The following is an 18211-nucleotide window of genomic DNA, read 5'->3' as shown; positions in this document are numbered from 1 at the left end:
CCAATGCATCTGTTATCTCCCCGTGAATACATCTCTGTTTTCTTAAGACACTATTAAACCTATCTATTTATTGTTAATAAAAATACTTGGTAGCCGCAAGACACAGAAGCTCCTGTCGGCATATGTAATGGATTGCTATATACCGCAGGAGGAAAAGAGAATATGCAATGTATTTTGTATTTGATAATGATCATGTTTTATCTGAAAATAGAATTTAAATTTGATTTCATGTAAATTATATGTCCTTTAAGCATGGTTCCCACTAGCGACGCAACACAAGGACGTAACGCAACGCAAGTGAATTGACCAATCACAAGCGATGGCTTATTCGCTTGTGGTTGCTAACTGTCTATAACTTCGCTTGTCATTGGTTAAAACGCTTGCGTTGCGTTTACGTCCTTGCGTTACGTTCTAGTGGAAACCAAGCTTTAGACCTTTAAAGTAACATGGTTTGTAATTAGAATCGTTGTGATTAAACTTTCATAAGGGTTAAGTCATGAGAAGGAAGTTATAGTCTTTATTTATTATCAAAGCTTAGAGTGTGGGAACCAAGCTATAGTACGCACGCATCGACACTCGACGTTGTGTTCCTAAAGCTCTGTCTAGACTATCAAACAAAAAAAGTGATGTGTCCAAGTATGGTAGTGATATAACATATGTCTATATATGGGCACACCACATTTTTTGTCACAAAGTTTGATAGTGTAGACAGAGCTTTAGATTATTTCATCATTATAGTAAAACCATATTATTATTAGTTAACAATGAGTACTGTAGACCTTTTATATGCAAAATCTAATGAAAAACATATTAGTCGAACAACATCATTAGAATATTCTTATTCCGTTAATTTATATTATTTATATTAATGTTTACAACAATACGTATTCAATGTCTTGTTCCAGATAATGTTTGATGAAAATGTATTGTAGATTTAGCTCATTATAAACTGATAATGTCATTAGCCGTTGATGGTGGTGCGTGCGAAAAAAAATGTGATTACTAGATAATTACTAACTGTACATTATAAGCTCTTTAAAACAAAAACAAAAAAACTGTTCGCACTCGCAGTATACCGGATTGTGCCGCGCGTGCGTGAAACGTAGACACTTAATGTATCGTGTATGGATAAGAATGATTACTTATACTGCGCATGACGCATTATAAGCGTGTTTGACAGCGTTTTCCTTTATTAGCCTACCTATACGTATTAAAACCGCCGTCGAAAAAAACCTAACTAACTTTCGATGCATTTTGTTGCCTTAGATACCTAATGAAGACATTTTTTATTCATGATCTGAAAAAAAAAACTCGTGTGCATGGCGCATTTCGCAAAAAAAATCCCCCCACCCAAAAATAATGGCGCGAAATTTGATAGTCTGTTTCGTATTGCGCAGTATGCTTTTATGAGAGGTTTCTCCGTGTCGTGTTAAGCATAATTTGTACGACCAAATATTCATTTTTTGGAAACATCTCAAATAAAATGCGAATTTGTTTAAATTTCCAGAGACATATTTCATCAGACGTGGCAAGTGGAATGCGAAATGAGATGCTAGCATGCAACGATGTATAATTTTATTTTCTTTATCAAGTTTATTTCTGTCAGGAAACGCTTAAAGGATAGGGTTGTTTTTCCATCCATCCTCGAATACTCGTTTGTTCTAGGCCCCCGGGGTATGGCCTTCTTACCGAGTTTTTTGTACAATGATTCATATTCGATAGCAGCTGCGAGCGCTCTGCACAGTAACAGAACGCCATTCATATCCGTCGAACCATGAACGCTGCCGCAAGGGTGCTTCAGGGTGTGCCTTAACTTGTTTGTTGGCTGCCTTTGTCGTTCGCTCTAATGTATTGCATTGCTGCTAGGCTAGCTTCTCAGAGTACTAAATGGTAATGCTAGATGAATATCTGTCGTCCTTCCTTCGGGTATAATCTCGAGTAGACATGTTGTATGTATTTTTCGACAAGATTGAATTTTTCGCTTTTAACTATATTCAATCATGGATGCAATCAGTATCCTTGGAATATGTACATAATGTACACATTTTATACAATACAATCGTTTTATTGTCAGTGAATATTGTGCTAAACATTAGTATGTATAATATAATGTCCTCTGTATGTAGGCCTATTTCGTGATAATATTATATATACTGTACTATAATTAGTATTACTAAGGAATCTAAATGCTTTTAACCGTTTATTACATATAATTACATAATAATCAAAACATAATAATAGATGGACCTATACATTTATAGGTCCATGATGATACTGTACAGAATCACATATAAATCATCGGTATTTTACGAATTTCTGCTCGGAAAATAATTGTATGTACCGAATATTACTTATTTTTCAGACAAATTAATAATAGGCACTTTCAAACAGTATCTCTTTCCCGACATCATTTTAACTATATTGTGGGAGTATTGATGTCTCTGGTGTCTTGACTTGGCGTTCTCTGTGTCGCTTGTGATTGGTCAACTCACTAATTGCGTTGCGCTCTATCGTTGCGTTGCGCTCTATCGTAGCGTTGCGTACACGTGTAAAGGTGCGTAGAATTGCGCATACAGTAGGCCTCTGTTAACTTACCTCTATCCAGAGGTACAGATAAAAAACAGAATAATATAAGTGTGCATACGTATACGTCAGTACCGCGCGCACATCGAAAAATGCATACAAATCGGTGGTTTATGGTTCAGTCGGTTTACAGCAGTAGGCATATATGTGACCGTTTTCAGTGACAGATTTGTAATCCTACGAATCATAGAAAAGTGAAATGCGAAAATTAATTTAAAATGTGAATTTGTACAGTTACGGATTTTAATTATAAACTAATTAGAGGAAATCGAGTATTACATGGCGTAAGGTGTCCGATCCTAGCATCATTGAAATTAACGGATGGCTTCTTATACTACAAACAAGGCGACGTCTAATTGCCCTAACGCCAGTGATGGTTTTTACCCCTCTGGTAATGGGCTAGATCCTATCATCCTTTGTCTGCAGACTGACTAATTAATATCATCATTAAGCCTAAGGTACGGGTATACATTTGGTCTGTTATGAGGAAATTCAAATTAATATTATAGGAAATTGTTTTAATTGCTCTCGTGTTGTTTACTATTTTACAAGTCTTAAGCTTGGTTCCCACTATGACGTAAACGCAACGCAAGCGTGTTGACCAATGACAAGCGACAGTCGAAAAAATCCCTCGCCTGTGATTCGTCAAATCCCTTACGTTGCGTTAAGTCCTTGCGTTGCGTCTCCAGTGAGAACCAAGCGTAACAAGTCCTCTTACCTACTAGTAGTAGCACATAATACTCCTCGCGCGTTTATCAAATTCTGAAACACTATAGTGTAGAGTAGAGATTATTCAAACTGTCGCTTGTGATTGGTCAATTGGCTTACGTTCTGGTGTTGCGTCCTAGTGGTGGTAACCTAGCTTAAACAATAACAGTAAGTATAACCATGGATCAATGGTATAACTCGTTGTGTTAAGCACATCTTATTCAGTTCAATTTTTTTAAAAAATGCATTATATCCGGGAAATAATATTTAAACGCCTTGATGGAGCGGGGTTGGTGAAATCTGTCCACAATAGGTTACTTTTCTGTCCATAATAGGTTACTTTCTGTCCACAATAGGGACTAGAGGGCGCTATTGTTTGTCCATAATAGGTTACTTTCTGTCCACAATAGGGACTAGAGGGCGCTGTTGTTTGTCCATAATAGGTGACTTCCATAATTGGCTGTCCAAAATAGGTGACTTTTTGTCCACAATAGGGGACTTTATTGGAGTAGTGCGCCATCCATTATGTTGTCCATAATAGGTGATTTTTGTAATGTGTAACTTGTGTAGGAAACTCCATAGCTACGGTGGCCCACAACTATCACGCACACTATAACACAGAATCACACAATTAAAGAAGGAATTACACAATTAAAGAAGGAATCACACAATTAAAGAAGAAATCGCATATAAACAAAAGAAAGCATGAAAATATAAAACGAAATGCACAAATAAAGAAGAAATGCACAAATAAAGAAGAAACGCACAATTAAAGAAGAGCTAAGCACAATTAAAGAAGTCCGCAACAAATTCGAAAGCTCCTCGCACAATTAAAGAAGTCCGCAACAAATTCGAAAGTACCTCGCACAATTAAAGAAGTCCGCAACAAATTCGAAAGCTCCTCGCACAATTAAAGAAGTCCGCAACAAATTCGAAAGTGCCTCACACACAATTAAAGTACAGTAGTCCGTATGGAACGCCATTGCTGCCTCCAGCAGCAAACTTTAATTCTATTCGGCTCTTTTACCATTACGTTTGGCTCTTTTACCATTCGGCGCATTTCTATTCGGCGCATTTACCATTACGTTCGGCTCTTTCAGCATTCGGCGCATTTCTATTTGGCCCATTTACCATTACGTTCGGCTCTTTCAGCATTCGGATCTTTTTTATTCGGCCCATTTACCATTACGTTCGGCTCTTTTTAATTCGGCCCTTTTTTATTCGGCTCTTTCTGCATTATGTTCGGCTCTTTTTGATTTGGCCCTTTTTTATACGGCGCAATTAAATTCTAACCTTTTACATGGGGTCAAATGGAAGAAAATCAACGGCTGGAAATGAGTCTATGAAAAGTTTACAAAACATATAGATGCAGCATGTAAAGTGTTTGGTTGGTTGAATTAAATGAATTTGAAGGCTATTTCAATTTATTGACATGATTAATGTGTTAGCTAGAGAACTTGCAATTGTCCCACCTTATTGACCATTTTGAGAGAGAAAAGGTTTGATTTATGGCCTAGGCTAGCTAGGCCTAGCCTGTGTCAGCCTAACATTTAATAATAATAATTTACCCTTTCTCTCTCAAAATTTGTTAAAAGATGAATTAATTTTAGGTTATTCAACACATCTTTAATCGGTTGGCTACTCATGGTTGGCGCCATGATGATGAAATGTTTGTAAACTTTTCATAGACTCATTTCCAGTCGTTGATTTTCTTCCATTTGACCCCATGTCAAAGGTTAGATTTTAATTGCGCCATATAAAAAAATGCCGATTTAAAAAGAGCAGAAAGAGCCGAATAAAAAAGGGCCGAATCAAAAAGAGCCGAACGTAATGTTAAATGGGCCGAATAAAAAAGAGCCGAATGCTGAAAGAGCCGAACGTAATGGTAAATGGGCCAAAAAGAAATGCGCCGAATGCTGAAAGAGCCGAAGGTAATGGTAAAAAGGCCGAATAGAAATACGCCGAATGGTAAAAGAGCCGAAGTAATGGTAAAAGAGCCGAATATAATTAAAGTTTGCTGCCGGAGGCAGCAATGGCGTTCCATACGGACTACTGTACTTTAATTGTGCGAGGTACTTTCGAATTTGTTGCGAACTTCTTTAATTGTGCGAGGAGCTTTCGAATTTGTTGCGAACTTCTTTAATTGTGCGAGGTACTTTCAAATTTTTTGCGGACTTCTTTAATTGTGCTTAGCTCTTCTTTATTTGTGCATTTCGTTTTATATTTTCATGCTTTCTTTTGTTTATATGCGATTCCTTCTTTAATTGTGTGATTTCTTCTTTAATTGTGTGATTCCTTCTTTAATTGTGTGAATATGATTTATATAGTGTGCGTGACAGTTGTGGGCCACCGTACATAGCATAGTAGACTAGTAATTAAGTAGCCTGGCCCTAGTATAGGCTAGATAGTGGCCAACCAAGTACTATTACTAACTAAACTAGGCCTAGGCCCTAGGCCTATATCCTATAGGCCTCCAAGTCTGAGTTAATAGTAGGAAAGTTGTATCGTAAATAATAATTTGCTTTCTGGGAAGAATTATGAATTGCCTTTTGAATTCCAACAAAACCAAAAATAACCCTTCAACACCTTAAATCCTAATAAATGTAATTCAAACAAGTCTTCAATAGAGTCTTCAAATAGGTTTTGAGAGAAAAAATCCTATTAAAGTGTGATTTTCCGGTTTTTTTTAATTGTTGTATGAAATTTTTATTCTGAAATAAGTGATCAATCAACCAATAGGTAATATTTCTAGCACTTTCAAACTATAAAAATAAGGTAGGCCCTATGTCCCAAGTGTGTCTAAAATCACTTTCCTTGTTGTTTTCCTTTGTATACTCCTTGTTGTTTTCCTTTGTATACTTTTTATTCTCTAAACATAATATTTCTCAAATGGTGCCCACACTACAATCTAACCACTAGGAGTAATAGAGCTTTGTTCAACTTGACCAAGACATATTTTATATAATGCATGTAACAAGATGTAAAGACAAGTGGAATTACTCAAGAATCAGACAATGTTCACTAAGTTACAGTGTGTATGTAAATAGTTTGAGAGAATATTATGGCACATTGTACAGGATTTAAGGTTTTAAGATTGTTGACATTTGCTCATTTAGATTTAGCAATTAAATATAATCTATTTGAAGCATTATACAATCATTATTTTTATAGGACGTGATAAGGTGTGATCATCAGCAAATTAAAAAAGAAGAAATATTATTTACAATATCACCAACTTTGACTTGCGCTTTATTTGAAATAAAATCTGTAATCCATTGGTGTTTTCACCAACAGCTACTGAGTTCTTTTTATTAGACACCGTCCAGTGCAGAAGAAAAGTCAAGAAAACAAAAATTAAAATGTTTACAGCCTTTAACTGTGCCCATGAATGAAAACCTTTGAAAGTAAAAGTTCAATATTATACATTTGTTTAATTCCAAACTGAAAAAATGTAATTAGTATATTATTATACTATTCTAGATACATCAAAGCAATTTCTCAACAATCTTACAAATTATAGGAGTTAAAGACGCTTGACAACAGCTTTTCATTTCATCTTTGGGTTTTCCATTCCTTTTGTAAATATGTAGGCTTACAACATTTGAATCTTCCTATTGTTTTAGTAAAATACGTTTTTATACCTTTATACCTTTAATTCCTGATGATAGTCCACATAGGTTATATAGATATATGATAATGTTTTCTCTTTACCGTTAATTTTTTGTTTTTTTTTGTTTTGTTAACAGTAATAATAAAAATCAATTTTATCAATTTAATATTGCAAAAGACATCAGAGTTCAGCACTTCATTTCGTCATTTTAGGTCGTCCCTTGTTTCAAAATCCATGACAAATCATCCCAGTCAGTAGTCAATCAACAGCAGCAGTTCTCATCCATTTATTATATTGTTGTTTAATTAAATGAATCAATTTTAATGTTTAAAGATGTATTGTCCCCCTGAAAAAATAATTCTTAAAAAAAAAATTTCCATTCCATTTTATTGTAACATAATAGTTATCCACATTGACCAAAAATTAGATTGAAAAAAAATGTATTACCTGAAAAAAATGTAATTTAAAGCAAAAAATGGTCAAATTGGCTGCTAGCCAATGGATTTTTGGTTGAATTTAACCATTTATTTTGTCATTTTACAAGTGAAAACATTATTTTTTTTTCGTTTTTTTTTTCGATTAACTTTATTAAAACTACAAAATAACATATTCAAAGTCTGATTGAATTAATTTTTCATGTTTTTGAGGGACAATACATCTTTAATAATGAAGCAAAATAAATATTATTTTGAATCATTAGGAATACGACAATAAATCCAGTTTACATACACGCAGTGTACAATCAACAATTTTGTTCTGTATTCTAAATTTATTCATAATCTAAAGCACATTCAAAAATACTGAATTATATTAATTTTAAAAGTGTAAAAATATGGTTAAACTACAATTTAAAAAATAGCAAAGATAAAAAAAATACACCATAATTATTATGTTTATTACTATAAGTATTGACCGATGATGATATGATCAAAGATATTATGTTGAAATGATGTACCTTTTCATTTCAGCAGGATATATGGGCAGAATATCAAACATCTGTATGCCTATAATAAAAAAAGGAAATAGTTAAACACTATAATAATGTTTAGGTATTGTATAATAAAAGTAACTTCAATCTTAGTAATGCTGAGTCAAATTGTCATGTTGTATGGTGGGACACAGTTATGTTTAAATATTTTATTGCATTTATAAAAAAGATATGTAGGATTGTTTTACTAAATTTATGTTTATGCCAGTTGTCAGAGTCAATTATTACCATACTCACTATATAAAAACTTATATTAAATGTTTAAAGATAAAGGCTTTATTGAATGAATGCTTTAATAATATAACATTTAATTAAATTTTGAAATATTTTCTGCATGAATTTGTCAGTGGATTTATCTGTTCTTTGTATGGTGATTGTAATGTTTATAATGAATGGAAATAAACAAAGAAATATCTACTTTTATTTTCCTAGCAAAGCAAATGAATAGAACATTTCAAATGTATTGTCAGTAAGTTTTTCTACTACGGTACTGATAATATTCAGTTTGTCTCATTTGTATCCTCCTTTTCGAGATTACTTTTGCAAACAAATACTGTTTTGAAATAGGCTTCTTTTTGGGATTTCACAGTATCTTGATCATATTGAAAAATCTCCTAAAAGATGTAGTGGGTTATATGTAAAGTATTTTTCTTCAATTGTAGGTTGGGCCTATCTGTTACTTACCCTAGTTAATAGACATTTCCATGCTACTGTACTATAACATTGATCAGAAGATACACTGTACACAATCTGTAATACACGCAAAAAATATGGGAAAACAATTGTGAGATTTAAATAGATGACATAATTAATAACACAGTAACACTAGCTCTGGTTCTACTATACTGCCAACCTATTAACTGTCTGGATAAGACTCGTTCATTCACAAAATAATAAAAAAAACAAAAATTTTAATAGTTCAATCTAGCAATCTAGATGTTTGTGATTTGAAGATTTCGGTCTTCAAAGTATAGTAGCGGTGGCAGTAGTAAAAGACCGTATTAAATAGTGACTAGGCCTCTAGTCACTTAGTGACCTGCAGAATAGGCAATATAGTTACGAGTAAAATAGTATGTTAGTCTATATATATTCATATTATATTAATAAATAATAAAAAAACAAACAAACAAGATAACTGAGGCTAGGCCTAGTTGTTTGTAGTAGGAAACATATCTACCTAATATGGAGCCCATGTCATTTGTATTCCTGTAAGCAGGGAGGTACCCTGCTGCTGTATCTAAGCTAGGCCTAGCCCTAGTAGGCTAGTAGTAGTAGGCCTAAGTAGGCCTATAGTATAGAGGTAGCCTAACTAACAGGACTAGGCCCTAGGCTAGAGAGACTTAAATAATATACTAATTAGGCCTAGGTCGGTAGCCTCAACTCAAAGTCTGAAGAGAAAGCAAATTAGTATTACTTCTACTCGCGAAACAAACTACGTACGTACGTACGAGAGTACGCCAAAAAAATCACCTACATAATGGATGGCGCACTATTCCAATAAAATCCCCTATTGTGGACAAAAAGTCACCTATTTTGGACAGCCAATTATGAAAGTCACCTATTATGGACAAACAACAGCGCCCTCTAGTCCCTATTGTGGACAGAAAGTAACCTATTATGGACAAACAATAGCGCCCTCTAGTCCCTATTGTGGACAGAAAGTAACCTATTATGGACAGAAAAGTAACCTATTGTGGACAGATTTCACCAACCCTATTGCCTTGATGCGCATAACATAAATTCTGTATAATCATCATCATATCAAAGCAATTTAAAATCGATACAAATACGAACCGAATTGACCAATGACAAGCGACAGTTCGGATAATCCATCGCTTGTGATTGGCCAAGTTACTTACGTTACGCTAACGTTCTTGCGTTGCGTCAGTGGAAACCAAGCTTTATATGAGAACCTCAGTTTATTTAGTGTATGTTCCACCCCGTTCCCCACTTTCTCCATTCCATCAGTATATACCATGAAGGAGTATACCTTAAACTAATTCCACGTTTATACAACAAAGAGATGATACACTATTTAAAATAGCTCCTTTATTATTACTATACATTTATTTACGTCCAATTCAGTTAAATTTACAATAAGAAACTCTAATACGAACTAATAATAGCGTTAATTAGAAATAATGTTATTTTATATACAATTTTAGTGTGATTAATGTTCATTAAATGATTATATTAGCACTATTTTAGTTACGTATTATCCAATACAAATGGATGGTAATTAGGCCAAACACTTTTTAAAAAAAGAAATACTTTATAATTATTTCTACAGAGAAGAACAGCGTATGTTCTAGTGTTAGTCAACCCATCTGCATTGTGGACCCTACCCCATCCCGATATCGATATTTGATATCTCCCACATCTACTTAAAGTATACCCTTTAAATTGTATCTCCCTCCACCCCCCCACTTAATATACCCAGTGTAGTTTTCCCACTGACAAATTAAGCATGCCATATGAAATTGGCCTTCTGCATTGCGGACCCTTCCCCCATCCCGATATCGATATTTGATATCTCCTACATCTACTTAAAGTATATCCTTTAAATTGTATCCTCATGGACCCCTCTCCCCCCCCCCCCTTTAATATACCCAGTGTAGTTTGCCCACTGACAAATTAAGCATGCTATATGAAACTGCCCTTCCGCATTATTGGAGCCTGCCCTGATGATCCCAATCTCGTTTAACGACCGCGTATTTTAAAAATAATAGGATCAAAATTGCAAAACGCTACTCGATCTTTCCAAAATATGATGAGATACCACGTATATTACCGTATTAATATAGTAGTGGCCCGGATGATGAGTTAAACGCATGCGTAGGCCTATATACAGACTTTAACCAGTATGTTGTCTCACAATTTATAAGAACGGTAATGATATTTTGTGATACTACGTCGAGGTAGTTTGTTTTGTTTGTACAATGCTATCGACTAATTTATTCTTTACTAACATTGCAAACAATTTCGTTAAAAGCCCCGTAGTTTTAAATATGATATTCGCAGGATATTTCATAACTTCTCAATGGCACGCACGACCCAGTTATACAGTAAATCACTTTTTACATCAAAGCTGCCGAGGTTATACATTGTAAAGTTAAGCTTGAATCACAGTAGAACGAATTAGAGCGAATCTACATCACTTAGTTAGACGCAACGCAAGCTAGAGTTGACCAATGACAAGCAACAGTTCGAATAATCTATCGCATGTGATTGGTCAAATCACATATGTTGCGTCTCTATAGTGTGAACCAGTTATGCCTTTCTACTGAGGACGTATTCACTGAATTGAGAACCTTCTAAGCCACCGCCACTAGACGCGACTACATTAAACCCTGTCTGTAGAAATCGTTGTAATACCTGTACCATATTTAATTTACAGTAACCATTAAGTGGAAATCGTCTCACGTAATTATTCTCTTGCGTCCAGCCGTAGTTGCTACCTGCCGAGTTACACATAACGCTGCCAACCTCTGGAAACACTTCGTGAATCATGTTTGTATCGCCGCTTATGTTTATCCGTTCACCGCAGTCCGGCGTCGTCTGAATTATGACGCATTCGTGTTCCGTGCGTTCGATCTTTGCGGTTATCTTTTCCTTTTGGTTAATTCCTAAACGTAAATTATCCATAGCTAATAACATTTCGGTGAGTTCGTAATATCTCACTTCTTCGTAAAGAGCGTCCATTTCTTTAAAATCAGACGGTAAATTCAGTTTACATGTACGCAGAAAGTTCAGAACGTTTCGAAATAGCAAACCGTCTCTGTCGATGAAGTAGTGTTGCTTAAGACCGTCTAGAACTATTGGTATGTGTCCAGTAAACAGCTTACCAATCTTTGAGTTGGGATATTTTGTTAGTGTTTCTAGTGATGACGTGTACATAGTTCCTCCGACGTCGATGTGGACTGGTGCCGTCTGCCGATGTAGTGGTGCCACTCGTGGAACACCTTGTGGAGATGGTGAACTGCATGGCGAGGACATTATCGTTCTTGAATCTATAGAAAAAAGGCAATGTAATAACACAGTATAGATCTGACGTGGCATCTATCGTCGTCACTATTAGTATCTGTCAATCTAGGATAAAGACAATTGAATGTGTCGTCGTCGTATCATCGGTAGCGTCACTGACGTCATCTTTGGTGTACCAACAGTAACACTGTCGTCTTCATCATTGTGGTACTGTAAGATCTCTATTGTCAATCTATGGTTACGGTAGGATGCCGTCGTTGTGGCAACAACACTGCCGTTAATTTACTGTTATCTATGGTACGCCATGTCGTCATTAACAAGGTAATTAGTCTAAGGTATCTTGCCTAATGATACAATCCGTACACACCCGATATTCCCAGACAGACTCTCGTTCACTTTCTACCCGACCCAACGTTCATTTTTAACTTGTGATCTGACTTTATTGCCGTATTACGGTAAGTTCTCTGTCGTCATCAACTTTTTATTACTGTCGTCAAACATTTATTTACTAGTAAATCTAATATTATGATACATTTTCCGTGTTCAATAAATTCTAAATGAAAGCATTACGTATGCTGCTCCCGATCTTTTTTGCTTAATAATAAAGTCCAATTACGTTGATATATTTAAAGTATTAAAGTCGTATGTTCCGGATTCTATCGGTTGTAATCGATGATGCTGTCAAACTACTGACAACATGTCTAAGCCAGTTTAGTAATATAAATTAAGGAGATCAAATTGGACAAAATAATATTAGATTAGTGTTCTTCACTACTTTCTATAGAAAAAGATTACTTTAGAGATAATATTGTACAAGGTGGTCCCTTTATAATGTATAAGGCACTGTGACATCGCAAGATCGGTGAACTGGTACGTATCATACACTATAATTCGTGCGAATTCAAGATTCAAGACATTTATTTGTCCAATTTTGATGGAAATTCAAGAATAGCATCAAGTATTTGGAAAACATCACAAGTTTGGAACACATCAACAGAATTTTGAACACATCAACAGAATTTGGAACACATCAACAGAATTTGGTACACATCACCAGAATGTGGAACACATCACAGGAATTCGGAACACATCAGCAGAATTTTGATCACATCACTGGAATTTGGAACACATCAGCAGAACTGAACACATCGCCGGAATTTGGAACACATCATTGTGGTACAAACATGAAATTGGAACACATCACCAGCATTTGGAACACGTCACATGAATTTGGAACACATCAACAGAATTTTGAACACATGACAGGAATTTGGAACACATCAACAGAATTTTGAACACATCACAGGAATTTGGAACATATCAGCAGAATTTGGAACAACATTAATTTGGTTTTCAACACGTCCACATCCTTAAGCATATTATTGTAATAGTCGTTAATGCATATGAAAGTTTGTTACAAGGTTACTATAGATCAAGAAAAACAACGTCATTTTCGTTAATTATTTGTCTAGTTATTATATATTTTACCTCCGTTGTATTCGTTTAATCGCCTAGCTTTCGCAGCCTTCATTTGTTCTTGGTCAACCTACGAATTCTGTTCCTCCGGGCGTTATAGCGAGAACAAATTTTATACGTATTCTGAAAGAAATAGATATGGAAACATACATTTTAAAATCCTTTCAGTAATTCACTGCGTGATTTAAACTAAGTGGATAACGACATTCAAAGTAAAACTATATTCAGATCACATTACACCCGATCCTAATGAAAAGATCTCATTCCGATTTGTGTCAAATTTAATTAATACAAAAACATGAACTCAAGTAATAATAGAAATACCAGGAACTATTACACGATTGTCTTTGTCATATCTGGTCTTCGCATCCATTTGATTTATATATATATATATATATTTATTTGAAACGATAAGATGAGATGAGAAATCTGTGAGAACGACCACAGTTTTTTTTTAATTTTTCCATTTTTTATTTTTTGCAAATACTGTACATAATATCAACAGACAGACCATGCCTATATTTCAAGAAAATCGTTATATTGGTGACGTCACAAATGCTTATTGAAATCTCGAGTTATTTTATCTTTAGATTGGGCCGAAATAATAAATAGCACGCCCTCTATCGTTCTCTGCATTTTGCCAATTAAATAAGAATAAGTATGTTGTGGTATTAGTGAGTTAAATAATCACGTAAAGTGACTTTGGATGATCTTTGGTGGATAGGATCTGTCGCTCGTGATTAGTCAAAACTTGCGATGCGCTTACGTACGTTCTTACGTTGCGTCAGTAGAAATCAAGCTTAAGCTGCCAGTTCTTGGACGCAACGCAAGCAGAAGCGACAGTTAGGATCATCCGTCGCTTGTGATTGGTCAAATTACGACTTGCGTCGCGCTTACGTCACTGCGTTGAATTGGGTCCAATGGATATCAAGCTTGCCGCCGTCGTCGTACGATTCATTATTTCGACATTATGTTATCATCAGGAATCATGCAATACGTTGACATCATAATAAATATAATGGTGACATAATATGAACCACATTAAGATGACATGTATTTCATTCATTGGAATCTGTTATATACGTTCATTTGTGGACCTTTTAGTTTACATATCTGTTGCTTTCATTCACAACATATCAGTAGAAAGTGGACAGTATGTGCGTCACAAATATTATTATTATTATTACATACTCCAAAAAATATGCTTAGATATAGCTTCTGCTGCTTCTCCGAGGCTACATTAATAATGAGAATGGCTTAGAACGGACTTGCGACTAATTTTATGTCACATGTCCCGAAGCTAGGCCCGAATCGAAAACTACACTGGCTCCGAGTATTTGCATACATTAATACTATCATCATCCATGTACGTCAGGCGGATTCTATGACGGTTTGATTTCAATAGAAGATTAAAACAACGGGTTATGTATTCAGTATATATGAGTTAAACTGATTTCATGAATATTTATGTATCTAGCTAGCCCTCTTTTTTATGGATATTACGTCAAATCATATTAATCATATTGGTAGGCCTATATCACAATAATTATAAGATGATGAATTTGGAATATTAATTCTAGATTTTTTTGTTACGATTCTTGTTCCTTTTCATGACATTTTTTTCATCGTTCTTCCGCGTGTAACATAGAACGGGCATACGATGTTTTTAAAATCATCGCTCTAAACACTTCCGTTGTAAGATAGGTATACGGCAAGGAAAACCGTGAATGTTACGGATTTTTCTCACAGAAAAAAAAGTTTTTATTTTCTGCCTGAAAAATGACAAACGTGTTGATCGCTAATTCGTTTGTGACATTTATAATTGGCGCCATCGGTAGACCAGTATCGCGATTCAATATTACGAACAATTATAATGAATTAAATATATTTGCTTATAAATAGTTTACCTTATATATTACGGCAATGGTTTTAAATAAGCATTCAAAAGCCCTATTAATTGTGTGAAACGCATTCGCTGTTTATTTAGGGTTTGGCGGAGACACTTGTCGCTACAACAAGAACTGCACTGCATTTGGTCCCCACGTTGCGTCGCGTGGAATCGACCGATACGTACGCCAAAAAATAAAACCAGGAAACATTTAAAATGAAGAAAATGTTTTCCCCACTTTGTTCAGCTAGGCCTATTTATTTTATATATCTGTGAATAATCTGACAAGGAAGCTCGGCTTACTCGCCCATGGCCTCCAGATACATAAATGCTCAGTCAGCCTAAGAACGAACTGTCTTGCATTTGAGTACGAACGCAAATAATTAACAGCGCCGCTTGTGTTTTCCTATGCCTATTGCGAAGTTCTAATATTTTATACATTAAAACACACTTACCTGCAACGGAACAGTGAAAAAACGTCAGAATAATCAAAAATATGCTTCAATATTGCGAGAAAATCTTCTTCTGTGAACTGCAAGCAGTAGGAATAATGGTACTCTGGTGAAAACGTTAGCCGCCGGCGATGCTAAATGCCGCAGGCGATCACGCACATTTTCAGTCTCGTGAGATGCGGCAATAATTACTAAGCAGGCCGTGGGCTATTTAGCTCTCACGGCAAATAACAATGCATACACAAATGCAATGATATAAAGCCTCCCTGTATAGGCTTACAAACATCTGAGGTGATTATGATCATGAGGGTTGTTCAGGGGAAGTAAAAAACAACATTTTAACCACAAATCGACATTATTTTGACGATTATGAATTTTACATTGGAAGTCACTGATTATATTCACATTTAGGCGATGCTAATTATTTATGCTCATGGTTCGCTAGGATTACCGTGATGAATGAGATTTGGTCAACTCCTAGAAGGCCTCTTCACCGCCGCTGGCTAAACTTTTCAGATCGTTTATTCGCCTCGGAAAAGAAACGTTTTTGAAAGGAAGATTTTACTGTCGAGTTAAACGATCAACATTTTTACATGAATAGAAAGACAGGAGAAGCCAAAGTGATTTAAATCAAAACAGTATGCATACAAATATAACTGCTTTAGGCTTTCATTATTCATACATAGCCATCGTTAAGTCGGATATACAATATACATAACTTTGCTTTACACCCATATATTTCTAATATCATTGCACGAATAAATAAAAATTTTACAAGGAGGAATTAGACGCTCGCAATCAGTGTATAGCTTAATATTTTGAAGCAACAAAATATAATTTTCTGTTCCATTCCCACTACACACAACGACCGGCTGTATGCCTACACGCAATGCAATATAAATTTGACCAATCACAAGCGGCATTTCGGATGACGTTTCCTTGCGGTACGTGTTTGTGCGTCCTCAGTGGTAATATAGTTACAGAACTAATGTTATCAAGCAACGTTTATTAACCTGTGTAAGAAATGACATTTTCATTTCCGATGACGTCTTTTTGCGTCCAAGTGAAAACTACTGTAGGCCTAATGTAAAGTATAAAACTGTTACGAAATAATTATTTATTGTAGGCCTACCAACACATTCGATCAGGGCCACCTGAACGAAAGTGTACTACCTTTCAAGATATAACAAGTCTGTCTATGCAATATAATTTGTAATATAATAATAATCGCTGATGTATGCATGCCTGCGCAATAAAGCAAATCGTGTTTATGAACAGAAAAGAGAAATATTCAGAAGATATGAAAGGAGACATTGCCAAGGCTAAACAGAGCACGTTACGTCGATATAATATGTGTTTACAATATTAAGGCTGTTTTGTTAACGTTGGGTCTTTTCTTGTCTTACCCTGCCGCCTACAGACCAACGGTTTTCTCCCACCTGTTCGGGGTTAAACGCTTAAGGGATACAAACATAAAGTAGATTTCGTGAATAGTTAATTTAGGAGAAAGAAAAAAGAATGAAAAGAAATGGTCTCTGTCCGATCCGCTTAGTAGGTTGGAATGTGAAAGTAAAACTATTTATGTATTAACCCTCACTTTTTGTTCGAAGCGGTTTCATGCATCGCTAAACTAAATACCTGTACTAGGCATGCGTAATAATCCAAGACATTTATATAACTTCCCATATAATAATTCATTTACCATATACTCTTATTTAAATATATTGACATTTATTTATTTAAGAAAACTTTAAAATCGATAGGGGCTCCTAATGCCAATGGCTGTTGTTGGGTTGGAAGTGGGAGAGAGGGTACTTTTGAAATTAAGCGCACTTCGTTACTTTTTAATATATCTCACAGATTTCCTCATCTTTATCGTTTCAAATTAATTAATTAAATTTCAGTATATCACCGGGCGGTTTAGAATTAATGTTCTATGCCTGATGTGTTTATAAATTATAATTATATATTTATTTACTAGTGTTTCGCCGTACCACGCCGAGAATGTTAAAGAGCGCTATCCAATCGGGTTTGAACTATACCATGAAAGTCCCAGTGGTCTAATGGTTAGGACGTCTGCATATCAAACAGAAGGTCCGGGCGGGTTCGAATCTCATTCTCACAGATTTCCTCATCTCATCGTTTCAAATTAATTAATTAAATTTCAGTGGGCGGTTTAGAATTAATGTTCTATGCCTAATGTGTTTATTTTATAATTGTTAATACAAAACAAGTATGGGTCATAACTTTACATAATTGTAGGTGGAGTCGAAATAGTATGGCGCGCCAAGTGAGCACGTATAAGTAGGCATACAATACTGTTTAAAGCCAGAGTTATTGTTTTTTTCTCCAAGGTAATAGCCCACGGTCCAGAAGTCAATATACAACCTGCTTCCGATATCAGGCTTAAAAATGCATAAAATATTATTAGCGCAATGCTATTTATTATTACCGTATGCGATGTAATGTATTGCCTCGGGATACGGACCGTGCTTAACGGTGTAATTATACATTGTGCTTAG

At 35.2% G+C, this 18211-nt stretch overlaps 1 protein-coding gene across 1 annotated transcript; it reads right to left on the bottom strand.

Moving 5' to 3' along the window:
- Positions 1 to 10575: 10575 nt before the first annotated feature.
- On the bottom strand, positions 10576 to 13461 carry LOC144849874 (BTB/POZ domain-containing protein kctd15-like). Its single transcript, XM_078706968.1, has 2 exons — positions 13362 to 13461; positions 10576 to 11899 (listed from the first exon to the last, which is right to left on the bottom strand). The coding sequence occupies exons 1-2, from the start codon at positions 13402 to 13404 to the stop codon at positions 11160 to 11162; spliced, it is 783 nt and encodes a 260-aa protein (XP_078563094.1). The 5' UTR covers positions 13405 to 13461; the 3' UTR covers positions 10576 to 11159.
- Between the last annotated feature and the right edge of the window lie 4750 nt (positions 13462 to 18211).

The sequence above is a fragment of the Antedon bifida genome, chromosome 8, assembly GCF_963402885.1.
Source record: "Antedon bifida chromosome 8, ecAntBifi1.1, whole genome shotgun sequence".
NCBI classification, from domain to species: Eukaryota; Metazoa; Echinodermata; class Crinoidea; order Comatulida; family Antedonidae; genus Antedon; species Antedon bifida.
Note: the sequence above shows the minus strand (reverse complement) of the source record. Positions and strands in the feature narration are given on the sequence as shown.